The sequence below is a fragment of the Pistacia vera genome, unplaced genomic scaffold (assembly GCF_008641045.1).
Source record: "Pistacia vera cultivar Batoury unplaced genomic scaffold, PisVer_v2 Contig880, whole genome shotgun sequence".
In the NCBI taxonomy this organism is placed as follows: Eukaryota; Viridiplantae; Streptophyta; class Magnoliopsida; order Sapindales; family Anacardiaceae; genus Pistacia; species Pistacia vera.
The window spans coordinates 235,352-256,238 of NW_022196757.1; the positions used below are offsets into that span (position 1 = coordinate 235,352).

Genomic DNA, 20,887 nt, shown 5'->3' on the forward strand with positions numbered 1-20,887 from the left:
TTTTGCATCTTCACTGACCAAATGGTGTATTTCTCGCCAGTGAAGACTTGAGGTGTAACCAAGGAAAGACTGTTGCTGGCCATTTGCTTGAGTGAAGTTGTGTTTGTGTTTTACTGGTTTTGATAGGTCATGTAAGACCAATAGGGCTCTGATACCAATTGTTGTAATTTCAAGGTGGTTAACTTTGCTTTGTTAATGTTAAGAGTTTTTATGGATTGAATGTAGACAATAGGCAAAGCTAATTGATAAGAGTGTAATTTAGATATTTTTATTCCTTGCATATTATGTTTTTTGTTATGTTTTATGCCTATTTGAGTTGATTATAGTTTATTTTGTGAGTTTGGCATAGTTGGATAGACTTTAGGAAATAAGTGATAAAAGATTAGGAAATTCCAGAATTGTTGTTATTCTGACCAGTGCTATGTTTTTCAGGTTTTTCAGGGAGCTAGATTCCTCGATTGCAAAAGTGTTCTTCAGAGAAATTAAAGTAGATGAATCAAGCTTTTCAGGAAGGTATTATGGGTGAGAATCCAAGTTCGTTTGGGTTCTCAGTAGTTGTTGCAAAACCAGACCTGGAATCCTAGTCGCAGAAGGATTCCTTAGCTGAGTATTGAATCTTTGANTATAATAAGATAACATGATTAATGGTATTCATACTAAAACTTATCCTATATTTTATCATAGAAAAGTTAAAAAAGAAAAATTAAAATAGTAAAGAAAAATTTAAAGAAGCTAGCTAAATATTAACATGCTTTTAAGTTTTTTTGCTTACAATTAATTTATTGAATTGCTCAGATCTCGCATTTAAAATGCTAAAGGATGATCCAGAATTAGCTGTGGCTCGTGACGAAAATTCTGAGACTGCCTTACATGTTTTGGCCCGAAAACCTTCAATATGTTCCAGCAAAAATCAAGGTCTATTCAGAAGGCTTATCAACTCGTTAATTTCTTCAACACTTAACTTCTTTTATCTGTGATTTTAGTCAACCATAAAATTAATTAGTACAAAATTTATTGCATGCTTTGATTCTTAGTCTCAGGATTAATGAAGTTGAATCACAAGAAGGATTTCGAATCAACTCAAGCTCTTCAATTAGTCAGATGCCTTTGGGATGAAATGTTAAAACAAGATGACTCAGAGCTAGTGAAACTAACACAAACACCTTCACAAATCATTTTTGAGGCAGCAAAATTCGGAAATTCCCAATTTTTGTTTGAGCTCATTTGTCGTTATCCTGATTTGATATATCAATTTGATGAAAATGGTTATAGTATATTTCACATTGCAGTTTTACACCGTCATGCCAATGTATTCAATCTGATATATGAGATAGGTTTAACTAAGGAGTTGTTCATGACTTGTGAAGATAAGGATCAGCAGAACAATATGTTGCATTTGGCTGCAAAATTACCACATCTAAGTCGAATTGGTATCGTACCAGGTGCAGCTCTACAAATGCAGCGAGAATTATTATGGTTTAAGGTAATTCAATTTTCTGAATTCAATTATTGTCCCAATTTCAATTGCCATATTTTGAAATATAACATGTTTGATATCTATAGGAGATCGAAAAAATAGTGCTACCTTCCTTCCGAGAAAAGAAAAACTTAAAAGGCCAAACACCTCAAGAGTTGTTCACTCAAGAGCATGGAGAGTTATTGAAAAGTGGAGAACAATGGATGAAGAATACCGCTAACTCATGTATACTTGTTGCAACAATCATTACCACTATAATTTTTGCATCGGTGTTTAATGTACCAGGTGGTAACGATAGTAGTAAACGATTACCTATTCATCTGAAAGAGACATGGTTTCAGGTTTTTGTCATATAAGATGCAATCGCATTGGCCTCCTCTTCTATCTCAGTCCTAATGTTTTTGTTGATCCTTACATCGCGGTATACAGAAGACAATTTTCTCGAGTCGTTACCATTTAAATTGATGGTTGGACTCTCTACTCTCTTTGTATCTATAATCACCATGATGATAGCTTTTAGCATGACCATTTTATTAGCTTATCATGATAGATTAAATTGTGTCATCATGCTTACTACTATAGTTGTGTCTACACTAGCCACTCTATATGTTCTATTGCAGTATCCTCTTCTTCTAAGAGATGTATTTTGTTCAACATACTATTCTAGGTTTTTGTTTGAGCCAAGTAAATCCCCGTTCTGATTTGCTTGATGTTGAAAGTTTATTGTATTGTATCGTCGGAACCTATTTATATTAATTAAGGTTTTTCGATTCAATTATGTGGTAACTTTTTTCCTTTTAAGCAATTGTTGTTGCAGGCAGTGGTGGTGAAATTGTATTTGAGAGGTTCATTTTCAATTTTTCATGCACAATATGATTATATAACACGTTTAGAATAAAAATCAATCTAAGCCCGATTAAATGAAGCACAAGAAAACGGGCCTGGAAGAAGCTAAGAAAACAGTCTATGATAAAGTAAATGGCCAGCAATGAAATGAGTTCAGGTACCAGTAAAATTTAAATCAGCTGAGCGCCATTATTGATTTGGGGTTAGCCATTGATTGCTACCTTTAAATAAGTGAGTTTGGGTAGGTCTGCTATGGCCAATTCCACAATGGCCAATGATGTGTCAGGTGCCTACTGTAAACATGGCTCAAATTCATATTTAACATTATAACTTACAACAAAAGTCCATGTCTATGTTATTTTTTTCTCTTTAGAGCAATTTATTTATCTTCTGTCTTTGAGAAATCAGTTTGTTGTTCTTAGTGAACATCAATGCTTTAGGTAGGGATGTGCAAAACCAGATATTCGATCCGATTTTGTATTTTTCTGATCTGATCCAAAAATTCGGATCAGGATGAAACCTGATCCAAATCTGATCCGAATTCCTTCTGATCCAGTTTTGATTCGATCTAAATATTCAGATCGGATAAACTAGATATCCGATTTTATCCAAAATTTCATGGGAAATATCAATTTGCCTCCTAAAATTTTGTATTATTCTTTAGTACCCCCTACCACATAAGCATTTCATTACATTTTGTCCCCCAAAGTTGTCATCGAATATTAGAATAGTCCACATACTTTAAGACTTTTCACCTAAGACCCCAAAATAACTTCTTAAAACTTCTTGTTATGGACAAAACCGGATCGGATTCGGATATCCCCATCTTCCAAAATTGATATCCGAATTTTTAGATATCCGATTTTTTCGGATCAGATACGGACCAGATATCAGATATCAGTTTTTTTTGCACACCCCTAGTTTTAGGATTACTTTGATGATAGTTAGGAATTGACCACAACTCTTAACTCTATATGCCCCAGATTCTCCTTAGGGTTCATTTGGTTCAAAGAATACAAAATTAATGAGAATGTTATATTAAGGGGAAGATAAATTAACTTGAAAGATTACTAGGAATGTTATATTAATGTGTTTGATTGGAAGGAATAAATTGGTAGGTATGTTATGTTTATATGTTTGGTTAGGAGAAATAAATTGGTTTCTGGTGGCTTTCTTTTTAGACTGCAGTCTACTTAATAAATAGAATGCCTACTGATGTACTGCAACATACATCTCCTTATCAGCTATTGTTTAAATTTCCTCCTTTGTATGATACCTTGAAGGTCTTTGGTTGTGCTTGTTTTCCTTTCCTAAGGGTTTTTAATAAACATAAGTTTAGTTTCCATTCAAGTAAGTGTGTTTTTGTTGGATATAGTTTGATGCATAAGGATTACAAATGTCTTAGCTCTGATGGTCGAATCTTTATCACTCCTAGTGTTAGGTTTAATGAGCATGAATTCCCTTTTTCTTCTGATTTCACCACAGTGAAACCTGTTCAGCCCGCTTCATTTGAATTCCCTTCCCCTGCATCTACATTTTTCCCTTTCATTTCCATCCATAATCCTACCAACTCAGCTAGCTCTAGTTCTCCTGGAGTAGCCTGTCCTTCAAATGATTCTCCTCCAACAAGTGGTAAGGATTTACTCTTCTCCTTGTTAGAGTCATGAAAGTGACTCTATTTTGGTGATAAAAATACCCCATGTGTGATTAAATTGAAGTATATTGAGACAATTAAAGAATTTATGAATTTATTCACGAAAATCGCTTCCTAATATTTTTCTTATGAATTTAACATGTTTGGAATGATTTTGGAAAGTATATGAGTTGATATTAGGTTGTGGTTAAGGGTGATTTTATCTCATTTATGCTGTTTAGGGGGTAAAATGTCATGTTTCAAGGGGCTGATTTTGTCATGTTTCAAGGGGTTGATTTTGTCATGTTTCAATCGTGTAGGGACCAAATGGATATTTGCCAAATTTTGTATAAAACAACAGTGCAAGTTCGCAGATCAGGTGGCTGCCGCCCACCAAAACTCTTCACCTTCTCTGATCAAGCTCTGGCGACCCTTCAACTCCTTTTCCGACGACGTTTCGGCTTCCCCTTGCTTCGGTCACCATCATCCCTTCATCACCACCGTGAAACACGCACGCCACCATGAGCTTCATCTTCCCACCACGACGTTTCATCTTCCTGTCCAGATTTGGCCGTTCCAACTACGTTTCAGCTCTGCAAGAGTCGATCTCCCTTCCCCACGGCCGGATCTAGCATTTCCAAGCTTCAGCCACCACAAAAACCGCCAGAATCCACGATTTTGCTGCCGCGCCTCTTCATCTTCTAGCCCAGATCTTGCTCATTTCAGGCGACTTCTCACCTCCCCAAGACCTGATCTGAACTCCCAATCACCAGAGCTTTCCATCGGTACCTTCGGATCCCATTTCCGCCACCGTTTTCCGGAAGACCTGCCAAAAAATTAACATTTTTCGGCGAGTGCGACTGTTCGTATTCCGGGCTGTCCGTTGGTCGTTTTCACCCCTTATTCACATCATATCGCTGTCGGTTACCTCCTCTCCGCCATGATCAGCTTCGTTTCCATCGTTTCAGCCTCCGTCATCACCACCATGAGCGACTAAGTTCCCGGTTGTCTGTTACGGCATAGGCGATATCGAGATTGACTCCACGACTCTCCTCATCAGCTCTCGACTAGTTGGATGAGCCTGATTGTAGGAAATTTGGTAGTATTGTGTTTCGAATTATATTTGTTTTCGTTTCATGTTTGATTTCGATACTTTAATATGATTTGAGCATAATTTGTGATGAATATTGTTGTCCATTGTGATTTAATGTTTTCATAGAACTTGCTGAATGATAAACGTTGGTTTGAAATAATTGAATGACGAATACTGCTTTTCATTACTTCGCATCGATGTAATTGAGTTGTGTTCGATTTAATTTCATTTCTACTGTTGTGGCATTTATGTGAAGTTGGTTGATTAGAAATACAAGTTGATAGGTTGTACTTATTAACATTGTACCAACTAGTGGTATTGTCGTATAGCGTTTATCGCGTTCAATGATAGTTTTTAACCAATCGAACTTGAGTGATCGGGTGAGACAGGATAGATTATACCTAGAGTGCCGAAAGCCATTTCATTGATTTACCTTGCCTTGGGTTTAGGGGATCGTAGAGGGTGGAGGAGAATTGTGTGAGTCAGTCTCGTGTCGAACCAAAACTGTAACGGAAACATTTTATTATAAATTCTTTATTAGTTTTAATTTCACTCTTTCATTATTTGCATTTAGTTTCCTTTGTTTTAATCAATCATTTTGCCAATTTCTCTTTCGTTAACTCAAATATACATTAGGTCATTAGTCTTGCTCTCTGTGGATTCGACCCTGCTACCGCTTACTACGGTATTTAGGTTTAATTTTGTGACTGTGATGACCAGTTCAACACTCCTCATCTATTATTCCTGTCATTCTCAATCCCATCATCCAGTGCATTTCCACCATCAAATACACTGCCTATACCTATATCATCATCCAATGCATCTCCACCACAAATACACAGCCTATACCATCATCTAGTACTTCTCTACCTCAAATACACTACCTGTACCTATACATCATCCAGTGAATCTCCACCATCCAAAACACGTCTGGTACTATCACAGTAGACTTAACAACTTCACAACTTCCTAATCGTTCAACAACTCCACTAACTTCCCAACATTGAATCAACCTATATATTTCTCAAAAACTAGAATCAGTCATACACAATTCTCAAAGAAAAACAGAACCAATCATACACAATCTCACAAAAAACTGAACCATCATGTTCCATTGAAATTGATCTGAACCTGTCCAAGTTTGCGCCATTCCAAGCTCTTCAGAGGTGCCCATAAACACTCATCCTATGGTTACAGAAGCAAACTCTGCTGCTTTTTCCCAAAACAGCATTACTAGCTGCTGCCTCCATAATACCTAAACCCAGCACTGTCCAGAAGCCTATCTAGTCATGAGTGGAAGTCAGCTATGCAAGTAGAGTATGATGCTCTAATTGCCAACCAAACCTGGTCTCTTGTCCCTTTTCTTCGGAAATGAATGTTGTAGGGAATAAATGGGTCTTTAGGACAAAGTTCAATGCCGATGGGTCACTGCAAAAGTATAAAGCAAGGCGTAGCCAAAGGTTTCAACAAACCCTCGCCTTGACTATTTTAAACCTTTAGTCCAGTAATTAAGCCTTCCACAATACGGATATTCTACTGGCAGTGACAAAAAATTGGGATATCCAGCAGGTGGATGTAAACAATGCATTTCTCAATGGCACACTATGAAGTGGTTTACATGACTCAACCTGTTGGTTTTGAAGATATTGCACAACCCACTTCAGTTTGCAAGTTAAACAAGCCCTTTATGGACTAAGCAGGCTCCAAGGGCCTAGTTGACAGCTTAACAAGCTCTTCTACAGAAAGGCTTCGTTAATTCTGTATCAGATTCGAGCATGTTCATCTGCATCAAAATGGTCAAGTCACTTACATTTTGGTTTATGTCGATGACATATTGTTACCGTTCAGATTGTCCTACTAAAACAGTTAGTGCAGAGCTTAATGACCAATTTGCACTCAAACACTTGGCTCAATTCATTTTTTTTAGGGCTGGAAGCAACAAGGACGGCCACGGGTTTACATTTAACAGTCCAAATATGCTATGATTTACTTGCCAAGACAAATATGTTAGAAGCTAATGCATGTGCTACTCCTATGGCTACTAGTGCAAGACTGTTTTCAGGAGATATGATCTGTTTTCTTATCCCAGCCTATTTAAAGTACTGTCGGAGCTTTACAGTATTTGACTTTAACTAGACCAGATTTGAGCTTTACAGTTAATAAGTTAAGTCAATTCTTACAAGCTCTTACCACCCTTCATTGGCAAGCTTGTAAAAGAGTCATGTGGTATTTCAGGGTACTAAAGATCTGGGCTGAAAATCACTCCTGCTGTCTCTCTTCAAATTGAGTGTTATGCTGATGCTGATTGGGGAAGTAATAAGAAAGATAGAGTCACTAGTGGGTATTGTGTGTTCCTAGGTCCTAACTTAATCCAATGGAGCTCTATAAACAAAAGTAGTGGCTCTTTCCTCTACTGAAGTTGAGTATAGGGCACTTGCACACACAGCCACTGAAATTGCTTGGTTGAATAGTGTGTTTACTGAATTAGTTGTCCTTCAACAAAACTCCAGTTATATGGTGTGACAATGTGAGTGCTGGAACCTTGGCCTCAAATCCAGTTTTTCATGCTCGCTCCAAACACATAGAATTGACACTCATTATATTCGTGAACAATTATTGGCTGACAAGTTGCTGTTCAATATTACCTTCTAAGTTGCAAATTGCTGACATACTCACTAAGTCTCTTCCTACTGCTCAATTTGAAATTAAAGCAAAGCTAACTATTAAATCTGACTGAATATGCTACAGTGAAATATTGGCAGTAGTGACTGAATATGCTGCAATAAAATGCTGGTAATAGTGACTGAATCTACTGCAGTAAAATGTTGGCAGTATGAGTAGTGACTGAATATGCTGCAGTAAAATGTTCAGTAGTGACTGAATCTGCTACACAAAATGTTGAAATAGTGATTTGTTTATGTTGGCTGTATGTCTGTTCATGTTGGTAGCGTTGTGTGTTGGTTAATTGTTGTGATATGTTGGCTATATGTTTGTTCATGTTGGCAATGTTGTGTGTTGATTAATTGTTGTGATAAAAAACTGCTATCTAAAGCAGTATAGTGGTGATTGATGCATTATGGTATTATGCAGTTGGTTAGTTATTGTGTTGTAGTTGTTGGTAGCCAAAACAGTGAAGCAGTTATTGTGTTGCAGTTATTGTAGCATTGGAAGTTGGTTAGTCATTGTGTTGCAGCTATTGGTAGCAAAGGCAGTGAAGTAGTGAAGCAGTGGTTAAGTATGGTGGATGGCAGTAGTGATTGATGCGTTATGGCTTTTGGAAGGTGGTTAGTCATTGTGTTGCAACTATTGGTAGCAAAGGCATTGAAGTAGTGAACAATGGTTAAGTCTGATGGCATTTTGTGATGGATCGGTGAGACTGTGATGGATCAGTGAGATTGTTGCTCTGAAGTTGTTGGCATTGGCATTTGGCATTGGCATTGGTGATCAGGTTCTACTGTGAAATTGTTACTCTGAAGTTTTTTTTGTGATGATTCAAAAGAAGAAGATTCTGTGTGCAGCAAACTTGAGAATATCTCGATTTTATGTTCAGCTTTTGACAGATTTTGAGTTTCAGAGTTTTGTGAGATTCAAAGCAGAATTTTAAGCAGTGATTTGAACTTAAGATTCTGTGTTGCAGCAAACTTGAGAATATCAGCAGTTTTTTTTTTTTTTTTTTTTTTTTTTTTTTTGCGAATATTAGCTGCAAGTTGAATTGGCAAGCTAAAGCTATGAAGTAGTTCAGCTTGAGGGGAGCTGTTAGCAAGATAAAAACTGACCAAACACTGTCGTTCTGCAGTTTAAGTGGCAACTAAAAACGCTGACGTTTATAGTTTAAATGTTAAACAAAAACTGTGGTCGTTTTTTACAGTTTCTTTTCTTCTCTGATTTAGTAAAGTTGAGCTGAAACTTCTCTGCATATTTAAGAGAAGTCAGCTGCATTTCATGTAACTTTTCAATCAATAGAGAAAGTCTTTTTCTTCTCAGATCTTCATTTTGAGCTTCAAACATTTTCAATCTCAAAATTTCACCATGGTATCAGAGCTTTGACAAACGTCAATGGCTGAAATCTCCTCAAAATACGATAAGTCTGCGGTTTTGACAGCAACACACAAAATAACTAATAATCACGAATTGTCATATCAAAAACTTTGAACATTTAAATCAAAAGTTTTAGAGTGAATAACTTGCCCAGCCAAAATTTTCCATAATTCTTCCACCCATAAACTTTGAAAAAAATATTTTCCCACCATCATTGAATTCAGACATTATATTTTTTTCCCAACCTTGTTAAATTCAGACGTTAGTTTTATCTTTTAATAGTAAAAAGGCAATTTTTTTCAGTTCGTACAAATTTATTATATGTAATGTTCACTGTTAAGTTATAAACACATAAAATTACCTCTACTAACTTTGAAATCAGCCATTTAAATCCCTATATTCAATTTCTATAATTATAATGGAGGTTTCACTTTTAAAGTATGCATGTTTCTAAAAATATTTAAAATTTAAAATAGTATTTTTAAAAACATTATAATATTTATCAATTAAATATTATAAAACTATAAAACAATATTTCATTAAATTTGTATAATTTTATGAAATTACAAAAATATAATTTCCCCGAAAAAAAAAATTTGCAAAAAAAAATTCGAAAAAAAAATTAATAACTGAAAAATAAAGTTGGTTGGAATCACACCCAGCGATTCTGACTGATTCGCACTAGCTGGTGTGATTCTGACAGATTTTATTTTTAAATTTTATTAACCCTAAAATTAATATAAACCAAACTAGTTGTAAAGTATATTTAACAAAGTTTAGGTGGGAAAATGTCATTTAGCCTTTTAAAAATTACAAAGCCAAAAGTAAAGGGTATTATAATATTTCGTAGCTTTACCCTTATCAGGTAACAGATTCCATGACGGTTTATGAATGAGAAAATATAATTGGGGAAACCAATTACACCTACCCAGGGTTTGGTGAAACGCATTGGTACCCAAAAGGTTTCAAAACGACAAACAGGTACCTTCCATCATGTGCTATTAGTGAAAAGACTAGAATGCCCTTGAAAGTTTGATATTTTAGTTTTTTAAAAATTGATAAAAAAAAAAAAAACCCATATGTTTGCTAATTTAACTAAATACCCCAATATATAAAAATTTTGTAAAATGACAAAAACACCCCCACTAGCCGCAGTGCCAGATTCCGGCCACCACCATTGGAATTTGGCCAGAAAATTGCGTTACACCACATATTTGTCGGATCTAGCAAGTAGAGCGTTAATATGGCATTTTCCGGCCAGATCTACCACGAATATGGTCAAAAAATGCCAGATTTGGCAGTTGACGGCCGCAACACTCCATCTTTGGCCTTCACTTTCCGACCAGATCTGGCCTTTTCACGTCAGATCTGGCCTTTTTCGGTCAAATACATTGTGGATCTGGTCGGAACATGCTAGATTGGTGAATTACCAGTTGTGGCGTAGACCGTTGTGACAGATTCTTGCTACCACCGACAGTGGCCGCCGAAATCTGGCAAGTATGGGCGGGTGAGGGTATTTTTGTTAATTTTTAAACTTTTTTCTAAGGGTATTTGATGGAATTAATAAACTTAAGGGGTCTAAAAGTAATTAAAAAAATAGACTAATATTTCTCAAAGGGCATTCTAGTCTTTTCACTAACAGCACATGACGGAAGATATCTGTTTGTCATTTTCAAACCTTTTGGATACCAATCTGTCGTTTCGCCAAACTTTGGATAGATGTAAGTCGTTCGGGGAAATATAATTACGGCAAACCTTGGGTGGAAAATTGTCATTCACTCAATTTATTATCACAAAGTTGCAAATATGAATTCAATCATTGGTATTTTCATGACCAATAAAATAAATGATTAGTTAGAAAAGTTTTATAAATAGATAAACAAAATGATTTTTTTTTCTTTTTTTACATTTTATATATTTTATTAAACAAAATACCCATTATTTTATTAGAACACTTTGTTTTAGTTGGCCTCGTGTGTTGAAATTGCTTCAACCGCTAAAAGGTCAATCGAAATAGAAATATTTCCATATATAAGCAATTTTGTTAATTTTACTTCCTAAAATGTAAAAAGTTTGTTTAAATGGCAGATTTAATAATAAAATCATATGATTTAATCTAATTACCTTTAATAAAAAATTAAATAATAAAAATAGTTAAATGCACTAGACTATCAAGTCTAGCATCTTTTTGCATGATTTAACATGTTTTAATTAGACTGTCAAATATTAGACTTAATCTAGACTATAAAACCTAATATAGTCTAATAATATATATTAGTAATATAAGATTTGCTGTTTTATTAAAAATATAATTAGTAAATCATCAGATTTTATAGTTATATTTTTAATAAAAACATACATAATTTGAGAAAGTGTAATTATTAGAGTCAAAATCCCGTACAACTTAAAAAAATAAAGAAAAAGAAAAGTGAAGACGACAAGTGCTTGAATAGGAGAAAACAATCAACACGTGTATATATACCTCCTTAACTAGCCACCCTCGTAAAAAATATTAGGCTCCGTTTAGTTTATTATTAGGTAGATTTTAGAATAATCTTTTGAAAAAAAATAAATTGAGTGGGTATTACGATGTAGAATTTTAAAAATTAACATAAATACCCTCTATATTTATTTATTTACTAAACACCCCTATAATAAAATATTCAAAGTTAACAAGAACATTCCAACTTCACTCATAAATACGGATAGCTGGTCATCACCATCGGAGGGTGTCAGAGTTTCCGTATCGGCATATGAGCGGCTCGATATTGCCGATTGTGCGACGATATGGCCATTGACGAGCAGATCTGGCCGCATTTGGTCATCAATAGCAGCCAAAGATACGGCCGTCGTTGATGACTGTCGACAGCTAAAGATTTGGTCGTTGACGACCAGATCCACTATGGATCTGACCAGAAAATGCTAGATCGGTGCACTACCGGGTAGATTCAGCCGGTAGTGCGTCATTACACCAAATTCCGGCCAGCTTCCGGTAGTGGTGGCCAGAATCTGGTAAATTTGGGTTGCTGGGGTGTTCTTGTCAATTTTTAAAAAAAATTTAGGGGTTGTTTAGTTAAATTAACAAATTTAGGGGGTTTAAAGGAAATTAAAAAATTTAGAATTATATTTTGGAAAATAGGTGAAACAAACTTAATTTTTTTGGAAAAACTAGAAAAGTTTTCCCAATATGTGAACCAAACGAAGCCTTAAACTTTAACAATTCAATAAGATGTTTGGGAAATACAAAAAACTTGTTTTTTATTGTATTGCATATTTTACTCTTATTATTGTTATTTTTGACAAATATCATTCAATTATAAGGGTGTAATCATTTCATTCTAAAACATTTGGAATTTTGGTTTCACAATTTGGAATAAAACTTTTAAATAATAATAATAATAATAAAAAACTGTAGACAACATAATGAAAAGGTGCGATTTTATATACCTATAGATTCACACCCAATATCTGTTAGGGCCAAAAATCGTCATTGGCCCAAATGGGGAAACAGGATCACTAGTGAAGAATGACCAGGCCCAGTCTTGCAGAGGCCCAATTCGGGTTAGCCCTATTTGATACGAGGTATAGCCGGCCCAAACTACATGGGCGCGAGCCTCTTAAGCCCTGTCCAATTCCTAGGCCTATGGGTAACTGTAGAGCCCATAGCCCCTTCAATATTTTCCCATTCTTGATCAATCCCCTATTCAAGGTCGCCTTCCCCTTTCCTGGTGACTTTCCCACTTGGGAGTTATTCTCCTAAATCAGAGTTAACTTCCTATTCGGACACTGATAAGACAGCTGATTACGGCCCTGATTCTTCTAGGGTTGGCATCAGAGTCATACTAGGACTCCTGCTCCCACCAGGATTGGGAGACCAGACGACCACTATATAAGCTGAGGCCAGCCCTCTCACAAAGGACATCGATATTACACCTTCACACCCTAGACTCTTTACTTGAGAGTTTCGCTTATTCGTCGTAGTCACAGTCCCCGACTAAACTTCCGATAATCTCTCCTTCCCTAGCCCTCACCATATTAGCCTTTCAGCCTTGCTGACTTGAGCGTCGGAGTGCCTACAGCAAACACCACCCTGGTGTTTCCCGTTTGCTTCACGCGTGTGTTTCTCTACATGTGCAGGTACAGCAGATCGCTAGTGGCCTCAACCTCACGGGATCAGACCCCCTTTTCCATACAGGTAGATTTTTACATCTACAGTTTGGCGCCCATCGTGGGGCCTCTAGCTATCATTCGGCATGATGAACCTTGCTACGTGGAGGAATATTCCATGGCTGACAATCCAGACGATGTTAACTCAGGCCTCGAGGTTTGGAGGCTTTGACCGCTCTCATGCAATAAAACTTGGACAAGGTGGCCGCACTGGAAGCCAAAAACACATCCATCAGGGTCGAGAACCAGTCGCTAAAAGAGAAAGTAAGCCGATTCTATGAACTCGAGTTTCTGCCCGACCAAGCACCCCCCAATCGGTTCCGCATCACTATCCCATCCATGCAACCCCTCTCCACACCAGAGCATCGACCCTCGGATTCTGGTAAAGGGCCGCGTCAGCTTAATGCACTGGCGCTCGACTACTCCATTCTGACTAACGGAGATAAAGATACAACAGTGCGCGGTCCAGTCGACCCATCCCAGCCTCATGATCAAAATGATCCAGTAATAGAGAACCCGAAGGATCAACCCATCCCCACCATACCACTTCACCTCCAGTCAACCCAAACACAAACCCCATCCGGCCCGGCTCACCCTCGCGGGTTGAACGGCCAAACCAAACCAACTCCAGCTATTGAGCCCGTCCATCCCGAAAGACCGAACGACTACCAGACAACTCCCCTGACCGTTCATGTAGGGAAGAACAACAGAACAGTGACAATGGGAGTCATCCAACCAGAAGGGATGAACGAAGACACATGCTACCAAGGAGCGCACGACGGACTGATCTATCAGACTACCCCCCGAGGGATGACCCCACGGAACGTACCAGACCCAGTAAGACGGGATGACCCGATAGTATCCCCTTCCCCTGTGGAATAGTTATTGGCCAAAAGACTGGCCAACGTTGAGGCAGTAATGAGGCGCATCCCAGGAATGCCAATCCCAACCAAGAAGAGTAGACCGAATTGCTATGCCGATTCACCCTTTGCGGATGAGATCGCCCTGGCTGACATGCCCTAGAAATTCACTATCCCCAACATGAAACCATATGACGGTACCACTGACCCGGACGGCCACATAGCCTCATACAAGCAGCGGATGTTCACTGTTTCCATACCCCGACTGCTTAGAGAAGCCTGCATGTGCAAAAATTTCGGTTCTAGTTTGTCCGGCCCGGCGTTCCAATGGTACACGAACCTCCCGAACGGATCCATCGATTCATTCGCTCAGCTTACTGACACCTTTGTGGAACAGTTCGCTAGCAACAAGAAGCTAGAGAAGTTGTCGGCCGACTTGTACCGAGTATACCAACGAAGGGGGGAACCATTAAGACAGTATGTTAGCAGATTCAACAAAGAGAAGATCTCTATTCCCTCCTGTAACCCCGAGACTGCTATAGACGCTTTCAGAAAAGGCCTCCTACCAGATGGAGAACTATACAAAGAGCTTACAAAGCTGGGCTGCACCACCATGGAAGATGCTCTAGCCCGAGCCGTTATCCAGATAAGGTGGGAGGAAGATGAGATGAACCGAGCTGCCCATTCCAGATACGAACCAAGGCGGAACGACAGGAAGCCAGAGCCTAGACCGGTAGAACACTGCTACCAACCCCCCGCACTCAATATGGGCAGAACCAAAAGACCATATGATCGCCAACCCTTGAGAAATGATAACAGGCATTTCGGATCGAACCAGTTCAAAATACCAGAGTACAGTCTCACCGTCGAACCAACCCAGGTCGCAGCAATAATGAAAGGAATGGGATCCGCAGTCAAGTGGCCTGGTAAGCTCAATCCCGAGGCAAGGAGAGACACAACCAAGTGGTGCGAGTTCCACAACGATCACGGGCATAACACCGCAGACTGTATCGCCTTGCGGCTCGAGGTTGCCGCACTTCTGAAGAGGGGACATCTCTATGATCTACTCACTGACAAGGGGAAGAACACAATTAGCCAGAAAAGCTCCAAACAACAGTCGCCCCCTCCGCGAGAACCCACACCGAAGGGTTTCTGCTCGCTAATCTCAGGAGGATCAGAAATCAGTGGGGTAACTTACTCATCAGCGAAGCGGCATGCTAGGACTAACCATCATGAAGTCCAGTCCATCCACCCGGTCTCGAGGTCATACTCCCATCAAGTAATTCAGTTCGAGGATGACGAACCGATCACCCTAGCCGTTCCTCACCACGATGCTTTAGTCCTCTCCCTGCAAATAGCCAACATCCTAGTGAAGAGAGTGTTCGTAGATGGAGGTTCATCAGCAAATATCCTATTCCTTGAAGCAGTCAAAGCAATGGGGCTGGAAGAAGCAAATATCAACAGGCGACCGACACTGCTAGTTGGATTTAGCTCGGAGCAGAAATACACTATCGGGGAGATCATCCTTCCTATCTATGCGGGCGGAGTAAACAAACAGACAGTCTTCCTGGTGATCGACTGCCCATCCCCCTACAACGTCATTTTGGGCCGCCCCTGGATCCACGACATGCGGGCAGTCCCATCTACTTTCTACCAGACAATCAGGTTTCCAACCAAGTGGAGAGTACGGGAGATCAAGGGTGACCCTAAAGCTTCCAGGGACTACTACAAAAACGCCTTCAAAGGCAAGGGAAATTCTTTATAGTAATTACAGTCTCATCTAACCCCTCGAACAAAGCCTGACCAACCAACCATTGAGGAGTTGGATGAAGTGCAGATACATCCGGATGAACCGGAGAGAAAGACACACATAGGCTCCCGCCTCGACCCCGAGACAAGAGAGAAGCTGATAGAATTTCTCAAACGAAACGAAGACTGCTTCGCCTGGTCCCATGCCGACATGACCGAAATCAATCCAGACGCAATGGTCCACCAGCTCAAGGCAGATCCGAATCACCCATCAGTCAAGCAAAAGAGGAGGAAATTCGCACCTGAGCGAAACCAGATCGTCAATGAAGAGATTGAAAAGCTCCTAAACAACGGCATGATCAGAGAGGTCCACTACCCCGAATGGCTGGCAAACGTTGTAGTTGTAAAGAAAAAGAACGGGAAGTGGAGAGTCTGCATCGACTTCACTGACTTGAACAAAGCCTGCCCCAAGGATTCTTTCCCCCTTCCACATATCAACATGATGGTAGACGCGACCGCAGGGCACGAACTCCTCAGTTTCATGGACGCTTTCTAGGGATACAACCAGATTTTGATACATGCGGACGACCAGGAGAAGACAGCCTTCATCACAGAGAGGGGAACCTACTATTACAAAGTGATGCCGTTTGGATTGAAGAACGCTGGAGCCACCTACCAACGTCTGGTCAACAAAAGTACGAAAGAAACGACGAAGTTCTCACCAGTGGCTCGCCAGCCGATCGGGATCTCGCCCGTGCCCCTGTCTCCGAAAACGGCCTGACCCTTCAAGAAAAAGTAACGGTCTTTCCAGTTTTTATCACTGGACCGCAGGTCGGTAACCAGATGAGACCGATCGTGCCTCAAGTTTAGCAGATATCGGCCCTTCTCCTTATCATTCTCCTTCAGGAAGTACGAGTACAGCAGCTCGTGCAACCCGAACACAATTTGGTGTCGAACACACAGATCCTCCAGGGCCATCAGCAATCTCCAAGCGTTCGACATAAGTTGGGAAGGAGCGATAATGAAGTGATTCAGCACCTCCCAGACGAGGCGAGGCACAAGCAACCTCAACCCATCGTGAAACCATTTCTCGTACACACAGACCCAACCTTCAGCTTCCCAGTCAACCCGCTCGTACGACCGCGGGGTCCAAACTTTGACAGAACCAGGGATATGATACAATGTACGGATACGCCACACGTCACTATCCTTCAGCACGGGTGGATAATCCCTGGTCAGAATCCCACTGCCCTGCTGGCTCGGCTCTTCCTCAAAGCTACTACCGGATGAAGAGGGACTGCCAGCCCCTCTGGAGTCTTCCCCACTCCTACCATACCGACCCGAGCCACTCGGTCCAGCTCTACTCGACCTTGGAGCGACTACACTAACTCCAGTCGGTACGCCAACTGGGACGCTACCTTCAGACATCATCACGATAGTCGGGGCATGCTCATACTCGTCCCCGACATCAACCACATCTTGACTCGAACCTGCTGACGTATCGTCTGACATCAGATCACTTACCCGTCCCAACCGACCGACTCGTTCCTTATGAGTATCAACCTAGCTACTGGTCGCCCTTCAACACCGCATGATGTCCCTCAAAACCGGCCTCTTCAGTCTCAGTCGACCCGTTCTACCGAGAGGTGGATTCCAAGATAGCCAGTCGTCCCGCCTATCCGACCGACCGACCGAAAGAAAAAGCTCACTACTAGTCGACCTGCCCGACAACGAGAGCCCCTGCCCTGGGTCGACCCCTCCAACCTAACGACCCTAAGCCAAAATCAGCAGAGCACCAACTCGCTCGCCCTAGACGATCGATCCACCTCCAATTTCAACCCTAGTTACCTACTCACCCCGATCACCAATCCCTCAAAACCTAAAGACTCACACTCGCCCTGGATGACCGATCGCCTAATCCATGCCACACGCCTCCTCACCACTCGGTCAGACGTATCGACCGACCCAAACAACGCCTAAGTCGACTTCGTCTTCCAGGCCCAATCTAAAAAACCCAGAAAATATTCAAAACTGTCGGATTCTTCCCGGATATCCACCGGAAAATTCAAACCTACGCCTATTCTCCAAAATCCTAACACCAAAACACTTGGAAACCTAGTTTAAACCTGCTCAAAAGTTCAAAACACCTTTATCCTACTTCCCAGAAATTTCAACAAAAAAGAAATCTACCTACAAAACAGCAAAACGGCCTAAAAAGAAAAAATTACCTTGGATGATTGTAGAAAAGACCACCTTCGCTCAAGAAACTGAGACAAAAACGAAGAAAAAAGGGGGAGAAATTTTTCGGATGAAAATAGAAAACCAACGCGAATGGAAGATGAACAGTCTTCTCCCCAATTTTGTAAAGAAAATGTAAACACGTGGCAGGCTGTGATTGGTCAGTTGTCAAGAGTCTCTTCGTTTTCCCGCTCTCGAAACGACGGACCGATCGCCACCATACACGTGGCAGTGATCCGAATCACCTGGGAAACTGTTGTTCCGTACGGAAGCTGCGTCTCGATCGCCCGTTCCTTCCGACTGACTCAGTTTGTACCGCTCGGAATGAATCCGACATGCGTCCAATCTTACACGCGCCAACAAATTCACTTGGCCACTCGATCCACCCGACCGACTCTTCAGTTCGGGAGCCCTCCCAAGCATCCCATGCTCAGCCGGCCCGGAAGGCCTGGTCGACCGATGCATGAGTTGGGAATGGTCCGAGTCGAGCCATCTTCAGAACAAAATTGAGAATCTCGCCCAATCATCCGTCCGTGGAGAACGAGTGGACAACATGTAACCGAGATGCCTCACCCACTTAGTCGTCCCAGCATCCCGACCGAATGAAGCTTTTTAGTAAACTTCCTGAACCTGTCCGACCCGACATGACGAATGAGTGCCTCTTAACGGTCCCCTGTTAGTCGTACGGATGTACCGACCGATCACATCTGGCTCTCTACTCTTCAGCTCGCCGAACCAATCAGGCACCTCACAACGATAGAATACTTTGGGTCGGGAGTGGATACCGAACGAGGTCCAATCAAGGATCTCCTACAATTGTCAGAGCGATCACTTCAATGATCGTTCATCCATGAGGGAAGACCGAGCTTGCCTTGAGCGTAACCTACTCTCTGACTTGAGTTACTCTCAACTCAGAGAGTGGGGGACAAACTGATAGGGCCAAAAATCGTCCTTGGCCCAAATAGGGAAACAGGATCACTAGTGAAGAATGATCAGGCCTAGTCTTACAGAGGCCCAATTCGGGTTAGCCCTATTTGATACGAGGTATAGCCGGCCCAAACTACATGGGCGCGAGCCTCTTAAGCCCTGTCCAATTCCTGGGCCTATGGGTAAGTCCAGAGCCCATAGCCCCTTCAATATTTTCCCATTCTTGATCAATCCCCTACTCAAGGTCGCCTTCCCCTTTCCTGGTGACTTTCCCACTTGGGAGTTATTCTCCTAAATCAGAGTTAACTTCCTATTCAGACAATGATAAGACAGCTGATTACGGCCCTGATTCTTCTAGGGTTGGCATCAGAGTCATACTAGGACTCTTGCTCCCACCAGGATTGGGAGACCAAACGACCACTATATAAGCAGAGGCCAGCCCTCTCACAAAGGACATCGACATTACACCTTCACACCCTAGACTCTTTACTTGAGAGTTTCGCTTATTCGCCGTAGTCACAGTCCCCGACTAGACTTCCGGTAATCTCTCATTCCCTAGCCCTCACTATATTAGCCTTTCAGCCTTGCTGACTTGAGCGTCGGAGTGCCTACGGCAAACACCACCCTGGTGTTTCCCGTTCGCTTCACGCGTGTGTTTCTCTACGTGTGCAGGTATAGCAGATCGTTAGTGGCCTCAACCTCACGAGATCAGACCCCCCTTTCCGTACAGGTAGATTTTTATGTCTACAATATCTTTTTCTACTTTTAGTGATGGTATCAATTAATATGGCCGTGTTCTGTTTAGTAAAAGTGAAATAAAAATTGTCTTTTAGAGAGATGGTCGAGTGGTTGATAGCTCTGGTCTTGAAAACCAGTATAGTTGGGAACAAAGAACTATGAGGGTTCGAATCCTCTCTCTCCTTTTGCTCAATGAATCGATATTTTTTTATTGTTTTATAACAGGGGATACAAAATTTAAATAGGTAACCACCATTGGGTGGTTTGATGATAAAACGGTAAAGGAGAATCTAAGTTTATATATCTCTTGAGTTCGAGTTTTCACGACTGCTAATAAAGGGTAACCACTGAAGTTCGTATCCAGCTAATGAGTAAACTAGTCTGGATACCCTTGCTCATTTAAAAAAAAAAAAAAAAATTGAAATAGGTGCATTTTCATATGTAATATCTAACACAAAATTGAAATAGCATACAGTATTAATCGACATTACTTAACATCAATGAAGAAACCAACTGACGATACGGAACTGGATTGACCCCACACAACTAAACAAAATTTTCACTTTCACAGTTTACATCTGCATTAACAATGGAGACGTGCATTAATAATAAAGAGTATTATATTTAATCTAAAAATAAAATAAAACAGTTTGGGGTGCGTTTGTTTTAGTATTTTTTGAAAAAAGTAAGAGTTGGGTGGTAATAACGAGGTAGAATTTAAAAATTAATAAAAACACCCCCTAGGTTTATTAATTTTCTAGACACCCCTATAATAAAAGTATTCAAAATTATATATACACCCCCACTCACCCATTAAATACCAACAGTTGACCACCACCATTATAGGGTAGCCGGAGTCACCATATCGGCACACGACCAACTGGATCTAGCCAGTCATGCGCCGAGACGGTCTTTTTTAGCCAGATCTACTAACTAAATCTACGGTTAGATCTGGCCCTTGACAGCTAGATCTGGTCATTGATGACTAGCTACAGCCAAAGATCTAACCATCAACGACCAGATCTTTGACTGTAGATCTAGCCTTTTTTCTGTCAGATCCACTGTGGATCTAGCAAAAAAAGGCTATATTGATGCACTACCGGCCAGATCCAGCTAGCAGT

General features: G+C 40.5%; 2 protein-coding genes across 3 annotated transcripts; both read left to right on the plus strand.

The window, feature by feature from the left end:
- The first annotated feature begins 800 nt into the window (after positions 1-800).
- On the plus strand, positions 801-2,214 carry LOC116119320 (ankyrin repeat-containing protein NPR4-like). Of its 2 annotated transcripts, none has more exons than XM_031405260.1 (3): positions 801-915; positions 1,035-1,483; positions 1,564-2,214. In XM_031405260.1, the coding sequence occupies exons 1-3, from the start codon at positions 810-812 to the stop codon at positions 1,831-1,833; spliced, it is 825 nt and encodes a 274-aa protein (XP_031261120.1). In that variant the 5' UTR covers positions 801-809; the 3' UTR covers positions 1,834-2,214. The 2 variants fall into 2 exon arrangements, with proteins under 2 accessions (XP_031261120.1, XP_031261122.1); XM_031405262.1 differs by having other exon boundaries at positions 1,368-1,483.
- Positions 2,215-14,295: 12,081 nt separating this feature from the next.
- On the plus strand, positions 14,296-15,879 carry LOC116119330. The gene is made up of 2 exons (XM_031405272.1): positions 14,296-15,040; positions 15,119-15,879. The coding sequence occupies exons 1-2, from the start codon at positions 14,296-14,298 to the stop codon at positions 15,877-15,879; spliced, it is 1,506 nt and encodes a 501-aa protein (XP_031261132.1).
- The last annotated feature ends 5,008 nt before the right edge of the window (positions 15,880-20,887 follow it).

Bases quoted from the DNA above. Each gene is read 5' to 3' on its own strand.
- LOC116119320 (XM_031405260.1), top strand. From the start codon at position 810: ATGCTAAAGGATGATCCAGAATTAGCTGTGGCTCGTGACGAAAATTCT. The intron at 916-1,034 runs GTCTATTCAGAA...TTTGATTCTTAG, and splicing joins ATGTTCCAGCAAAAATCAAG to TCTCAGGATTAATGAAGTTG. The intron at 1,484-1,563 runs GTAATTCAATTT...TGATATCTATAG, and splicing joins GAGAATTATTATGGTTTAAG to GAGATCGAAAAAATAGTGCT.
- LOC116119330 (XM_031405272.1), top strand. From the start codon at position 14,296: ATGAAACCATATGACGGTACCACTGACCCGGACGGCCACATAGCCTCA. The intron at 15,041-15,118 runs GTAAGCTCAATC...ATAACACCGCAG, and splicing joins ATCCGCAGTCAAGTGGCCTG to ACTGTATCGCCTTGCGGCTC.